Source organism: Pan paniscus, chromosome 7 (genome assembly GCF_029289425.2).
Source record: "Pan paniscus chromosome 7, NHGRI_mPanPan1-v2.0_pri, whole genome shotgun sequence".
Lineage (NCBI taxonomy): Eukaryota > Metazoa > Chordata > Mammalia > Primates > Hominidae > Pan > Pan paniscus.
In genome coordinates, this window is record NC_073256.2 from 83,682,814 (window position 1) to 83,698,742 (window position 15,929).

Here is a 15,929-nt window from a genome sequence, read left to right on the forward strand (position 1 = left end):
GAACAATCTGAGGACCTTGGTAAGAGAATTTAGGGCAGATATCTGTGGTATTCTCATTCAACAAATTTGTGGTGGGGTCCAGCAATGTTCATTTTAACAAGACCTCGGGTGATTGTAATTCAATGGTCTGTGAGCCACCTTGAGAAATATGTGTCTGCAGATCAGGGTCTCTGTGGCTCTTGGGCCTTCGCACTACGCAATGGTCGTAGAGATCCTCAGTGCATGTTTGTGGAATTGAGGTAAATGATTTGGATGGGTAAAACCCCATTAATGATTCAAACTCAAGTGTCCTGCTTTCAGAGATGAGCTTGCAGCCCTAACGGATTGTCCATAGACTAATTTTTTGATAGAAGGAAGTTGCATAAGCAGTTCTTTACTGGGGACAATTAGTACAAGAGATTCTATTTTATCTAGGAGAACAACTGATAGAAAGTTGCTTTATTTATTTGCTTTTTTCCCTAGGGAAAGGTGCAGACCTGGGGAGGAAGAAATTCTGCCTGTAGTACATGGGGAGAAGGTTCAGTCATGCTTGCATTTCCCATTCATTTCTGGATGTGTGCTTCCTACGTCTTCCGCTTCTTTTGTTTATTGTTTACTAGGTGCTGTGAGGTCTGCTCTTTAATATGCTTTGCCCTTTGTTCTTCTGCCACAGGGTGTGAAGCCATCTATGTTGTTTGCCCTTTGCTCTTGGCTACCTCTAAATAGTCATTTGTAAAAGAAAGAGGAAAATCACATCTTGCCCATCAGCTTTGTGTACATCATTCGAAAATTTTATCTTTAATATACAAAGAAAGTACAATCCTTCTTTGTGTGGTTACAGAGGGGAATGGTCACACTATGCTCTGGAAAGACATCATCTGGAAAACCAATAGGTAATTATTTTAATGTAAATATAGTGAAAAGCATCTTTATGTTTTAGAGTTTTGCTAATGCTTTCAGTGACTGCAACAAATTAACATACCACTTTCTTGCAACAACTCTATTCACTCTTCAGTTTATTTAAATGCCATTAGTTTTAGACTGTTTGAAGTTGATCTGTGGAAAATATATGTGTATAAGACCAATTCAAAAAAATATATAAATTGTTTTGTTTGTTAAATGTATTGGAAATATTTAAGGCTTAGTTTCCAAGTGAGAAAAGGCAATAAACTTTAAAATCAAGAATGTTCTGTGTGTCTATCTTCAAAAATCTAAGATTATTTCCGTTATCTATCTAGCTTTCTATCTTCTGATGAGCATTCAACAACAGCTTTATCTTTTCAATTAGTGACACCGTCTTAAATCACAGCAGCTCTTAGAAACAAAACTGGCACAAATACCCTCGCCTCTCAATGGATTTACATACTATCTTGATGTTGAAAAAAGTTGTAGACATGGAAAACAGCACAGTACAAGGGTGATGCTTATTTTATCTGGGGTTTATTGCATGGGCAGAGGCTGTCATTTTCCCATAGTGTCTTCATTTATTATGCTAATTGACTTTCCAAGCTCAGACTGGAGGGTGTCTGCCCTGTGAACTATTCTCAGTTGGAGGGTTTTAAAAGCAAACCTGTTTTGTGCCTGAATGAAACCAAAAATCAATGTGTTTCTTTTCAAAGAGGGAGGGTCAATACCGTGGTTGTTTTTGTTCCCATCCAGTTATGTAACCGTGGGGACTTGTTTCTTTGCTTTCAGGATTTGTACAAAACACATTAAAGTTAAACAATAGCGGAGGCTTAGGAGTAACCCTCGAGCTGCACCTTGGAGTGTGTGTCCCTGGGATTGGGAACCTCCTGTGAGTTCCATATCAAGTGCTGCTGTGTGTGTGTGTGTGTGTGTGTGTGTGTGTGTGCGCGCGGGCGCGCGCGTGTGTGTGATTAGCCAGTACGCAGTACTTCCCCAGGGTTGTGTTTCCTTTTTCCTGAGATTTGGCGAAGGGTAAAGGGTCGGAGTCACACGGATACAAAGCTTTTGATTAATGTCCAAGTCACTGCTGTGGCTGCCGAAGCCGCTTCCCCTCCAGCCCCGGCCGTGTGAGGCCAGAGCAGCGGGGCCGGGCGCGCAGGGCCTGGCCGGAGCCCCCACTCCCAGGAGTTTCCTCTGCAGAGCCCCGCGCCCCCCGCGCCGGGATTTCAGCCCGATCCCCTCCTCTCCCTGCGCCCAGCCTCTCCCCAGCATGTAAAGTCTTCTGTCTCTCCTCGGAGTTGGCGGAGGCGGCAACTTTCCATTCTCGCCGCCGGGGGCCGGGCAGCAGCGGGCGCGCGGGTCAGCGCTCAGCACGGCGGGCAGCGCCGCGCTGCGCACCGCCGCCGACCATGAGCGAGGACAGCCGCGGAGACAGCCGCGCCGAGAGCGCCAAGGACCTGGAGAAGCAGCTTCGCCTGCGCGTGTGCGTGCTCAGCGAGCTCCAGAAGACCGAGCGGGACTATGTGGGCACGCTGGAGTTCCTGGTGTCGGTGAGTGTCCCCGGCAGACGCAGGGGCACGTCCGGGCGGCGCGGGGCGCGGGTCCCGGAGTGGCTGCGGGAAGGACGCGCGGCATTGTTTGTGCCGGGACCCGGGACGGGTCGGGGCATCACAGGCGCGGGAATCCACGTGTGGACTCTGCGTTCGCGGGCGCGGTGACCCCCGCGGGGATTTGTTAGTGCCCCGAGACTCACTGAGTTGCGGGGGCCTTGGAGACCTCCAGGTCTGAAAAGTTAGCTCTAGAGAAGAGAGCTCCAGTCCAGGGAATCCCGGCTGCCCTATCTTCCCTCACTTTTCTTTTACCCGCCTCCCCAGTCTGCTCAAGTGCACTGTGTAATTGATTTTCCTTCTTGTTCTTTCCTGGAGACTTTGTTTTAAAGCTTTGGTTTAGTGATTAAAGGTCCAGTCGGCTACATTCAGGTACACTAAGTTAAAAAAAATCCTTGAATGTGCTCGAGCTTGAGTTCGTTACTCAGATAACATGGCAGTGGCCGCTTTAGTTATGGTCTTTGAGACAGAGGATTCTGGTGTAGGGGTACAGAGAGAGCAACGGGGTGATGATCTCTAGCAGCTGTTGGATATTAAAGCCACATGTGGCGCTCACCCTGTCCTAGTCTTACAATTCCCCCCGCCCCCGCCCCGGCTTAAATCTGTCTTCTGCTCAGTTTATGGTCCCCTGTTTACATGGCCCATGAGAATGCTGTAATCAAGCTTCGGGACTTCGTGGAAGTGGGGATGTACTTACATTCCACGTTTCTGCTTGACTCACTGCCATCTGCTTTGAAAACGTTTCATTCATTTTAGGGCCGAAGGGGCAAAACTGAGTGAAAGTAACTGCTGAGATAACACTCAAAAGTTGAATTTTTCCTATTAATTGCTGAAAAGACAAAGAATTTGAGCCTTGGCTTCTTTCCACCCAGATTCCTGGGAGAGCATCATTCAAAGAACCAGGAGCTTTAGTTTTTGTGATCTCATCCAAATCCTTCTCCTTCCAACAACCAATTCCATGCCCCCTTGGTCTGAAGGAAAATATTTCAGGTGCCAAACTTCCTGCTTAGTGTTCTGAAATCTGTCAACTTTCTGCTTATAATCATGACAGATAAAATTCACTTCTTGGCTGTGGCAAGAAGGAAAGAACAATGTCTCAAGTGATGTAAAATGTACAGGCTGCGTTATGGTTGACTTCTCAAAATCAATATACTTGACTTCCAGGGGCCACATTCTCTGCAAATATACAGGTATTTGAGAATATCCTGGTAACTGGTGGTTTATAGAATTATTATATACTTCCTTGTAACAAAGATTGTCAAAAAAGTATGTTTTTAAGATTTGATTTTTAATAGCTTTAAATTTGGCTTTCATGAAACTTTTTTGGTAACAAAGTTCTTTGTCTTTTGAAGAATCTGAGTCATTTCTTACATAATTACTCTTTCTGAAGATCTGTGAACAAAGTACTGTGCAGAATGCTAATTTGCAGAGACAGTTAATCTAATTATATTAAAAACCAATTTGTTGATCTTTATTTAAAATATCAGTTTTTCTTCTAATCTTAAACCTGATCATTACAACAGAAAACTTACTGTTAGTATATAGAGTTAGGTAAGAAAGTATGGAAAGTATAAAATAAATTTTCCCCTTTTATAAGGAGAACATCATTTCATGATTTCTTTTTATCTCTTTCAGAATTTATGGGTTCTTCCACTTTTCATTTTCTTTGTGCATCATTTGTGCCTGTTTATGTTTATATGCACAAATGCACTAATTAGTCTGAATGCCATCCTAAATAAAAGTTTACTCTGGCTTACAAAGCCTAAGATCTATTTATAATACATTATTAGATTTTCTTTTTAGGGTGTTATTTATAGCAACATTTATTCCCCATGGAGTTTTCTTTGTTACCTGAAGTTGATGTAGTCACTCTGGTTTTGATATTAGATTATGCTAATATGTACCAAGAGCTTTTAATCTGTTCAAACCCTTTGCCCTGGTAATTCCTCTTCTAGGAACCTATCCTAAGGGAATTATCAGAGATGGAAACAAGCAATAGAAGTTATTTTTAAAAATTAGCCATAGTATTAAATAAGTCGAGTGGTAAATTTGTTGCCAAAAATTGATAGTTTACTCCTAAGTCAAATTAAATATTTGTTAGATTAGTCATTAATCATTTCTATTATTGCTTTAAGCCATTAACATGGATGAAGGATGACTAATCTTTATTAGGAAGAGGAAGAAGAGGTAGAAAACATATTTTTAGTTCTACTAAGAACATATTTTTACTTAACTGCCCTATAAATAAGCAAACAAAATGGTATTATTAGCTTTATAAAAAGATCATATGTCCCAGCACTTTTGGGGGCCAAGGTGGGTGGATCACCTGAGGTCAGGAGTTCAAGACAAGCCTGGCCAACATGGTGAAACCCTGTCTCTACTAAAAATACAAAAAATTAGCCGGGCGTGGTGGTGGACACCTATAATCCCAGTTACTCAGGAGGCTGAGGCAGGAGAATCACTTGAATCTGGGAGGTGGAGGTTGCAGTGAGCCGAGATAATGCCACTGCACTCCAGCCTGCCTGGGTGACAGAGCGAGACTCCATCTCAAAAAAAAAAAAAAAAAAAAAAGAAATCATATGGCTAGAGGGAAAAGCTTTTCTAAAATCTTTCCTATTTCTGAGCCCTCTCTCTCCTCAATTCCCACACTTTGGCCTTTAAGGAAAGAGCGTCTTCCCCCACTGCCATCCCCAAGACAGCCCATGAGCATTGCCTTTCTTCTCTACACTAAGGTATGGGTCTATCTGCATCTTCTCTGTAGTTGCCTCCAGTCACACACCGCTGTTTGAACAAAGCTCTGTGTCTTCAGCTGGCTACTCTTTCCATGGTGGGCTGTGCTTCCTCAGGCCTCTGCCTTTGTTCTTCCTGGGGCCTTCCTTTTGTACCTGGTGGATTCCTACTGGGCTTTCAAGGCTCAGTTAGCCCCTTCTTCCCAGGTGCTGCTTGCTTTGTATCCACTCTACCCTGCATTTCCTTCTTCCATAGTACCCAAAGTAGTTGATGGGTGCATTTGTTTACTTTGGTCTCATTCTGTTAGACCTCCTTGAGGACAGGGGCATACCACCTTGTGTGCCTGTGCTTTCCATAATTGTGTGCAGTGCTTGTGACATTGTAGGTCCTCAATAAATGCTTGTTGAGTGCATGCATGAATCAATGAGTTGACCCATCCTCTATCCTCCCACTCCATTTTTAAGGATAGTGCCTCAATCATCCTGAACATTTTGATTTCCTGTTTTCTTCCATTTGGTCTAAATAGATAGTAGAATTTTCAGTTTTGCTCAGGCACATATGAATTTATGCAGCAAAAAATTTCAAATTAAACATGTGGTACCTGCCTTTAAAACAGAAACATGATTTAAATCAGGTATGGAGGTATTAAAGACTTTGCATGCACTATTGTTTCATATATTTTAAATTTTTGTTGGAGATCATGGATAGGTTACACGATCTAGATTAATTATTTTTAGGTCACAGATAAAATGGTAGAGAGTGACCTAATTTGCTTGAATTTATGTTCTTGTTTTGCTTGGGAAATGAAATTTTGTGCTTTATTAAAAATATTTTCAAACATTTCTTCTAAATAAATGGTTACATGAACCTGACATCCAGTATTTAACATCCAAAGTCTGGACAATAGTAAGTTACAACCTGTTTCCTGTTTGCAAACCTGTGACACAGCCTGCCGAGATGACAGACTCATGTGAGTGGACAGAGAAAAGGAAGACCCAGGGCTGGCTTCATGGATGCACATCCTGTGCAGTGGCCCACGGTTCTCAGCTGAGAAGGATGCCCAGCTTGTTTTAATGCTCTGCTATTGCCATCTTGAAATTCTTGCCAATTTTATCTTTGACCTTGTGTTTTGCAAATGAAGTCTGATGGGACGGTGGACATGAGCAGAGCAGATACGTGAAAGAAAAAAGCTTTATATTTCAGTACCTTTAATAGCATTCCCCCACAGCCCCCTGCTTTTTGAACAAGAAACCTCACATTTTTATTTTGCACTGGGCCTGGAAAATTGTGTAGGCCATTTACACTGTGGGTCAGTGGCAATGAGGCAGGATGACCATATAATTTACTGTCTAAACTGGGACACTTCTGAGGGTGAAAGGGAGTGCTATTAATAATGACACTGGGAAACAGATGGAAACTGGGATTGTTCCTGGCAAACCAGAATGCATGGCTAGTCCACATTGTGGGCATATTAAAACAATGACTTCAAGCTATGTGTCTTGTCATAAACAAAATATTTTCAAGTTTGTTGCCTGTCCAGGCTTTGATCTTGGATACCTTGGTATTTGAGTCCCATCTCTAATTTGCTTTGTGATTTTAAACACATTCCTAACTTTTCATGCCCCTTTTTCTTCATTCGTAGAAGGGAGAACAATAGCATTTCTCAGGGGTATTGTAAGGATGATAAGATATATGCATTGGGCTTGGCCCATCTGGCTCATAAGAGGGTCCTATAAGTAGTTACTGTTATTTTGCTGATGCTACAGTTGTTATTAAGAGCCATGCCTATGATCATCATTAGATAGAATTTTTGTTTCTGTTATATTCCTTTTCTACCCTTTCTATATGTCCCCACTTCTCTTCTTTGTTTCCTCCTTCTTTGTTTTCCTTTTGTTAGTGTAGTCTTCTTAATGATATTCTTATAAATGCTCATTAGTTGATTTTAAGACAGTGAGAAAACTTTATATTCCAGGTAACAACAACCACAGTTAGTATGGCGCCTTGGAGTTTAAACAATTGCATCCTCACTCTATTATTCAGCTTAATATATGCATGTCTCTTAGCTCTTTCAAATTATGCTCCCTGGAGCTCCAGAGGCCCTTGCAAGGGCTGCTGGAGAGCTAGATTTTATGGCTTCAGGATTGTCACCCTGGCTTCTCTGTGCATGGCTCTACCTTTCTCAGATTTGAGCTTTCGTAAAAGCAGTTAGAAAAAACATTTGTCTAGATGGCAAATTCCCAGAGAAAAGGGGGTTTGCATTTACTTCCTATGTATGCTTTTCTTGGCCTAAACACAGGGCTTTGTAAATAGCAGGTGCTCAAGAAAACAGAAAAACAGGCAAACAAAGCAAAAGCAAACAAAGCAGGATTTGAATGCATCTGAAATCAAACTCTTTAAGTCATGACCTGACTCTTCCAGGCAAAGATGATTGATTCAGCACATTATGCTTAAGGTTTATGTTATGGACTGAATTGTTTCCCTCCTCAGGAGTCATATGTTGAAGTCCTAATCCCCAATACTTAAGAATAGGACTGTATTTGTAGATAGGGCCTTTAAATAGGTGATCGAGTTAAAATGAGGTCATAGGGTAGACCTTAATTCAGTTTGACTAATGTCCTTCAAAGAAGAGGAGATTTGGACACACAGAGAGATACTGGGGTGTACAGAGGAAAGGCCTTGGGAGGACATGGGGAAAAGGCAGCCCTCTGCAAGCTAAGGAGGGAAGCTTCAGGAGAAACCAAACCTACTGACACCTTGATCTTAGATTTCTAAGCTTTCAGAGTTGTGAGAAAATCAATTTCTGCTTAAGCCATCAATCTGTGGTATTTTATTATGGCAGCCTGTGCAGACAAACACAGCTTATATTAGGTGCTGGGTCATCACAATACTCTATGGGAGCTGCGACACTAGAGCCATAAGCAAAGTCACGTGGAGGCAATAGAGATTCTTTCAGTTGGGGAGTCAAGGGAAGTTTTGGAAAGAGGTGATGATAGAGCTGGCTCCTAAAGGAGGAGGAGGAATGTGCTATACGGGGAGAATTATCCATCCCCAAAGTGCTGCATGTGTTATGTGACCTCAGCGTGGCAGATCCTCACATTTAGGGGTCTGAAACAGTCTTATAATTATACCCTATTATAATACCAATTACTTTAATATAAAAATAGTAGCTATTGCGATTAGATTTGTTTCTTAGCAAGAGAATTCTGTTGACAAGGTTGAGGAACAAAGATTGAAGTCTAGTTACCCATTAAGAGTCTGTCATTGCATTAGTCCAGGTAAGAAATGTGGAAAGTCTGATCTGGGGTAGAAGCATTGGAAAATATAAAAGAACAGTAACAACAGAAAACCCAAACCAAACCACAAACAAATCAAACGCCCAACTATGAGGGCTTTTTTGGGTAGAAGCTTTAATATTTTGTATACTCTCAGAAGTGGAGGTTTAAGTAGAATGGAGAACATAGGATGGGGCTAAGTCTCTAGTTTTGAAGACTAGATGGGTAGTGTCATTGACTGAGAATTGGAATGCAGGGGACAGAACAGCACTAGGAGGAAAAGGAAAATGAATTTGCTTTTGGACATGTTGAGCTGAGCCACAAATACTACTATGATTTTTGAAGATAAGAATGTGGAACTTGAGAAATAATATGGGCCAAAAGTGAGAGATCTAAAAATTAACTAATCATGTATTTTGAAACCATCAGTTGAGTGAGATGGCACAAGGAGAGCAATTAGAGGAAGAAAATACACAAACAAAAGGTAGGGTGTTGGAGAGTCAATGTTTAAAGGATAGAGGAAGAGTAGAGTGTGCAGGTGACTTTGAGCTATCGAAGGCTGAAACAAAGAACTAGGAGAAGTTGATACTTTGAAAGCCAAGGAAGGATCTAGTTTTCAAAGAAAGGTCGCTTTAAAGTGGCAGGACTTGAGGGAAGTGGGGTGTGTGAAGACTGAAGAGGTCGCTGGATCTGGCAGTTAGAATGTCATTGGGGTTTTAGCTTCAGTAGAGCGTGTGTGAGCAAAAGCCAGACTGTCAGAACCAGTTGAGACACGAGTGGAAGCTGAGGATGTGAAGGATGATGGACAAACTATTCAAGGAGTTTGGTGGTAACTGCGAGGAGAGAAGGGGATGATTTTGTCTAGGGATGGGTAAGGCAGATGAGCCTAGCCAAGGGTAGAGAGACAATAAAAAGGGAACTAAAGCAGCGAAAACAGAAAGTGGCAGAAGGCAAATGGCATCTTTGGGGGAAGCATAGCAAGCACCCCCATGGCACTGGGAGATAAGACAAGGCAAAATTTTCTGAAATTTTCTGAGCCATCTTGCTGTGTAACATACCCATAGTAAAACATAGTAAAACTAAGAATGGGCAAGCTGTCACTTGTGCATTTTACAAATTCTGCTGCTTCTCCAGTGTACAGCTAGTGGAACTGCCTGGGATGGTCTTTGTGGCCCCTTGTGAACACATACCAGAGGCTCTCCCTCCCACACTGGGACAGTGAGGTGAACTGCATGGCACAGAATCTGATGAACTGGTTTAAAATCCTCGCACTGAAACTTACAAACTCTCTCTTTGGGCAAACAACACAGCCTCTGTATGTCTCAGTTTCATATTTGGAAAACACATTTGATAATACCTCACAGGGCTGGCCTGAAATTCAAATCAGCTTCTGTAGGTAAAGTCCTGATAGGTAGGAAGTGTTTCTTCCTTTTCTTTTCTTTTTTATTAATTAATTAATTAATTTATTGATCTCGCTCTATCGCCCAGGCTGGAGTGCAGTGGCGCGATCTTGGCTCACTGCAACCTTCCCTCTTCCGGGTTCAAGCGATTCTCCTACCTCAGCCTCCTGAGTAGCTGGGACTACAGGCACATGCCACAATGCCTAGCTAACTTTTTCTGATTTAGTAGAGACGGGGTTTCACCGTGTTGTCCAGGCTGGTCTCAAACTCCTGAGCTACGGAAGTTCCCCCACCTCAGCCTCCCAAAGTGCTACGATTACAGGCATGAGCCACGGTGCCCGGCCGGAAGTGGGTTTTTTTCCCCCTCCCTAAACTCCAAGCTTATCTCCCTCTCCTCTGTCTTGTCTATCCACAGACTGAGCTTGGCACGTGCTCAGACCAGCTTGAGAGTCACCAGCCTGGTCTGTCAGTCACCCTGTCTTTTCCAAGCCTGGAGGCACAAGGACAAGTTTAACAGAAGAAGGTTCTGAGAACTCCAGCGGGGCCTAGGGAATGCAGGAGAGGGAGTGTTCTGGGAGCCACCAGGGAGGGATGGCTTTCCTCCAGAAGGAACTTATGAGTAAGGACAAGGGCCACTTTAGGGGAGAGGCAAGTATGGAGGTTGCTTGCTATCCGATGGTCGTTCTTCCTCTATGAAGTTGAACTCTGGTTTTCTGTCTGATGTTCTGTTTTGTTTTGCTCTTGTTTTGTTGTTTGTTGTTGCTGAGAGGGCAGTGCCCTGAAGAGAACCGTAATGATTTGGACACACACTTTCAGGAATAGAAAAGGGAATTGAGCTTGGACATCTGAGGGTGGATGTATGATAGGCTTTGTTCAATTATTCTTTTAAATGTGATTTTCTTAAACACAACATACAAATTTAGGAGCTCAAGTAGAGACGTAAGCACTTCTGGTTTATTACATCTAGTATGAATAGGTTCAAATCTCAGAAATAATGACAACCATTTTTTAAACCATGGTGCAAATAGTATAAAACTTCTATTTTACATTTGATGCACATATCAGTCATTAGCCATGTAAAAAAAAGAAAATGATTTATCTGACATTTTAGTGTGATTATAGTTTCTTCAGCACTTGTTTTAAACAGCATTTTCTTAAGTATTCTTTTAGTATATACCTGGTATTATATTTTCATACCAAATAAAATTATTATGTCTGTGTTTTCAGCACTATTGGTTTGACCTGAAAATAATTGTTTTAGTTTGCATTATTTCTTTAAACATTTTATTTATATTTACTTTTCATGAGATAGATTTTTGTTCTTCATTAAAAGTGTTATTAAATTTATTAAAAATTTTCAAATGTGAATTTATTAGAATTATATTATTAGCTATGTTAAAATCAAGATCTTTGATTTAATTATAATTGTAAATTGAAGAATCTACAATTTATTAAAATATTAGCTACATTAAAATCATCTTTGATTTATAACATTGTAGTTGCCTCAAACAATCAAAAATTCAGGAAAAGCATTCTGTAGTAAATGTTTCATTGATTAAAAGTGTGGCTGGGTCACTTTTTCCCTGGTATTGAACATAACTATTCACATGATGATACATCTAATAATAACTGCTTTAAAAAAATTCCCCCATTTTCATAAACTATTGCATTTGATCCAAGAGTTCAATGATTGAAATTTTAAGAAAATGATATGTTAATTTGAAGTTATGATTTTTAAGCACTTCTAATTAGTATCGGTGATTTCAGACTTTGATTTATTGAATAAATTTGTTGTATAGCCTTACATATAATGGAGCATAGTGTACAAAAAGGGATCTATTTTGCTCGAGAGTATCTTAGCCAAGGACATTGTGTTTTGTTATTAATGTGAAATGCATATTTTCCATTAAAAGGCAAGCCCTTCATTTGAAAGGTTAAATTGTATAGTACTTAAGAAATGACTCCATCTGATTAAATTTAGAATACTGATATAAAAATATTCTCTGGTCTTACAGTGAAAATATCACAATATAGAATATAGATGGATAAACATTTTTATTCATCTGAAAACTTTGTTTCTCAGAAAGAGTCAAATATGGATTGATATCTATGTTTGATTTTGATTTGCCACTTTTGTTATTTTAATTATCTATTTCAGTTGCCTTCTTGCCAGTAGGAGAGGCTTTATAGATGGTGACACATTTTCAGAGATTGTGCAAGAAATGCTAATGTTTTCCCTTGGTGCCTTGTAATGCCTCAGCTTGGCCTTGCTTTCATGCTTCCTAGGAGTTCCAGCCTTTTCTTATTTGAGACTGTTGCCCCAAAGAAAGAAATTTTAGGATTCCAGAAATAACATCTCTCATTCCAAAGCCTTATTTCTATCACTAGCACTAGGAGACCATCTATGGAAAGGCATTATTATATTCTATTAATTGACCTAAATGTTAGTCCCGCACCCACATACTCCAAGATTATTTTAAGAATTCATTATTTTCCCAGAGGTATGTGGATGAAGGGGGCTTTCATTTTCTATACTGTATAACTATGCCAAATTTGGCTTTCTATAATTTTATATATAAATATATTTGTATTTATATATTTTATTATTTTTTTTTATTTTTTTGAGATAAGAGTCTTGCTCTGTTGCCCAGGCTAGAGTGCAGTGGCATGATCTCGGCTCACTGCAACCTCTGCCTCCTGGGTTCAAGCGATTCTCATGCCTCTGTCTCCCAAATAGCTGGGATTACAGGCACCTGCCACCACGCCTGGATAATTTTTTGTATTTTTAATAGAGACGGGGTTTCACCACGTTGGCCAGGCTGCTCTCGAACTCCTGACCTCAGGTGATCCACCTGTCTCGGCCTCCCAAAGTGCTGGGATTACAGGTGTGAACTACCATGCCTGGCCAATTTTATATATTTTATATATTTACAAAATGTATTTTGAATATTCTAGACACAACTTTATCTCAAGTTTTCTTGTACCACTTCATAATGAAACCTCTGGCAGAGACTTCTAAGTGTCCCCAGTACCCAATGTTCTTTTCTTCTATAGTGATAAAAGTTTTAGGTCCAGCTTAAGACTACATTTCTCAGCCTCCCATGCAGATAAGTGTGGGCCTATGTAAAGGTTCTGGGTAGTGGGGTGTGAGCAGAAGTGGCCTGGGTAACTTCTGCAGTGTGCCCTTATTGTGAAGAGTGTGCATTCTCTTTTCTCCTTTCCCTCTTCTCCCTGCCTGGTATGAGGATGTGATGGCAGGTGATGGGGCAGCCATTTTAGAACATGAAATGGAAGGTACATGTTCAGGGTGACAGAGCAACAAAATAGAAGGAGACTATATCTTTATTATTTCTTATTAAGACCATGTCTTAAAGCAGTCTAACCTATGTCCTGTCAAAAATGGGCCTATAAGAGAAATCAATATTTATTTAACTTTAACTCTGTCCTAAAATCATCACATTTTGATACCAAGGCCTCATTGACTTATGCAAATCATTAATGAATTGGCCAACTTTAGTATCTTTTTTCTGTCTTTGTCTAATATTTTTAGTTTATTTTTTGTTTTTTCTTTAATAAATCTCTAGTTCAGCCATAATTTCCCCGGATTAAGCTAAAACTGCCCTTTTTTGTTTTCAATAGTTATACTTTAGTTTTTCCTTTAGAAAAAGAGTAGTATTTTTTCTTACCTGTACTTAACATATTCTTTTCTTCCTGAAGGCCAGAATTTTGTGTTTATTCGTAAGGATATTTGTTCAGCTGCTTTAACTGAGACCAAATAACAGTAGTTTGAACAATGCAGAAGGATTGTTTGTGGCTAGGAAAGCCATATGTAATCAACATGGCCTTTTTTGCATTCTCTCTTAGAACTCTAGTTATTTAATTTTTAAATTAAATATACCCCAGTGGTGTTCCAGTGGGGTTAGCAGCTCAGCCGCATCAGGTTATTCAGAGACTCCTGCTTCTTTTATCTTATTGCTCTACCAGCCCCTAGGACCAATGAAATCTGAGTATGTGGGGGTGAGAGCCAGGCCTCAGTATTTATGTATATGCTCTAGGTGTTTCCAATGGGTTAGAGAAGGTGGGGGAACCAGTATAGTAGGGTGTTGTCCTTTTCCCTACGGTTGAAGCTGACTTACCACTACACTTTTCACATTCCAGCCCCAGGGGGACAGAGGGTGGGAGACAAAGTGGAGGGCAAGCACTCCCTTTAAGGATATGACCCAGAAATGACACACATCACTTTCACTCTCATCCCCATGGCCAGATCTTTGTAACATGGCTAATCCAGCTCTAAGGGAGACTGGGAAATACGCTGACTGGCTGGACAGCCATGTGCCCAGCTGAAACTTAGGGAGTTCTACACTGAAATAATGACACTGGAATAAATATTGAGGGGCAAAGGGTCATCTCTGCCACATTTTGTATCCATTGATACTTTAGTCTCCTGTCCTTAGAAAATCATTTATATTAATTATTGGATTCCTTTACTGTAAGAACCTATTGTATTTAAAATATAATTTGGATTATTTCCCTCTAAAATAATATATTCTTTCCCACATAGCAATCCATCTAACATTTATCTCTCTCTTCAGATATATTTGTAAGAGCTCCAGAGCTCTCAAGGTTGTTTTTGTTTTTTTTTCCATTGGCTTTCACTACAGAAAGGCTTTGGGGTATTTGGTGATTTTATGTAATTTTAAAATTTTGTGGAAGTTTCCAGAAAAAAAATTCCAAGATAATATGGAAATTCTGTTTTTGTTATGTGTTTCTTATGTGTTAGGCACTGCATATTCATTAACTCACGACTTAGAACTACCTTCAAGGCTCGGATCATTGTAATCTCACACCTGGGGACATTTTGGTCAGTTCCTATTTGGGAGAATGGGGGTTCTGAAAAGATCCACTGCAAAAGTTGTATAGCTCTTCCAAGATGTTCTGCTGATGAATCACAGCCCGGACTCTTCTGGATTGTGGGAATGGTGTGATTAATCAGGACTAGGAAAACCAAGGCATTTGCTGGAGCAGGGACGCAGAACTTGTTGACTCCGGAAGTACACAGAAGCTAGAAATCAGGAAGGAACAGTAGTTCATTTCAGGCAAACCATCAAGCGCAAGAGAGCAACAGGAGCTTATGGTCAATCCAAGACAGGGTTAGAGCCAGGCAAGCACTCAGGAGCCAAAGATTACCCAGAAGTCAGGAGTTTCCCTCACAGAAATAAGGAAACACTTGAAACTTTCAAAAATAGAAAACCTTAGTTCTCCCATTGGCATATCTGTTAATATATGTTGGTACTGATGCTATTTTCAGCTTAATTTAAGTCCTCTGGGATCATTTTGGATCTCTGTGTATTTACAGTGCTTCCTAACAGGTTTGAACCCTTGGCTTTGTGTTTAAATATAGCTCATGTGTTTATCCTATATATGATCAAATCACAAGACGTTTGAGGCAAAGACATAAAATTAGTTTGTATAATTAACATATGTAATTATTATGAGTGTATATGTATATATATGTGTGTGTGTATATATATGTGTATATGTATATATATACACACACAGTCCAAAATGTGTGTATGTCTGCATTCAGTGGATATTCTATTGATTGCTTAGGTGAAAAGCATTAATGTAGTTTAAACATATATTAAATGAATCCATGGTTAAAAATGATCACTATTCTTGAGAGTGTTCTGTTTGCCAGACCTACTTTGTTTGACAGGATAGAGGAGGGAGAGTAAATGGCCTTCTGGTAGTCATAGAATGAAGTTTGGTAAATGGGTCATGTTACATAGCTAGAGACATTTTCCTCAGTTTCTAGCAAGGACAATTAGCACAACCATATGATTTTTAGGGTCCGAAAAGGAATCATGTTATTGATGGAAGAGCATAGCTTTCAATTAAAATAGGAGAAGTTGATGTTTCTCCTGTATAATTTTTAGTGCGCTAGTAATTCTCACATGTAAGTTGGGTCTTCTCTGTATCATTAAATGTTTTGAGGGTAGCAAATATTCTTTGGGATTTAAGATTTTTAAAAAATT

The 15,929-nt window shown here is 40.2% G+C and overlaps 1 protein-coding gene across 1 annotated transcript in view; it reads left to right on the forward strand.

The window, feature by feature from the left end:
• Positions 1 to 1,723: 1,723 nt before the first annotated feature.
• Positions 1,724 to 15,929, forward strand: part of PREX2 (phosphatidylinositol-3,4,5-trisphosphate dependent Rac exchange factor 2) — a 285,119-nt gene continuing 270,913 nt past the window's right edge. The window contains exons 1-2 of the mRNA XM_063606803.1: positions 1,724 to 1,774; positions 2,144 to 2,435. Of these exons, the coding sequence (XP_063462873.1) occupies positions 2,295 to 2,435 (141 nt within the window). The 5' untranslated portion in view covers positions 1,724 to 1,774; positions 2,144 to 2,294. The remainder of the gene's footprint in view (positions 1,775 to 2,143; positions 2,436 to 15,929) is intronic.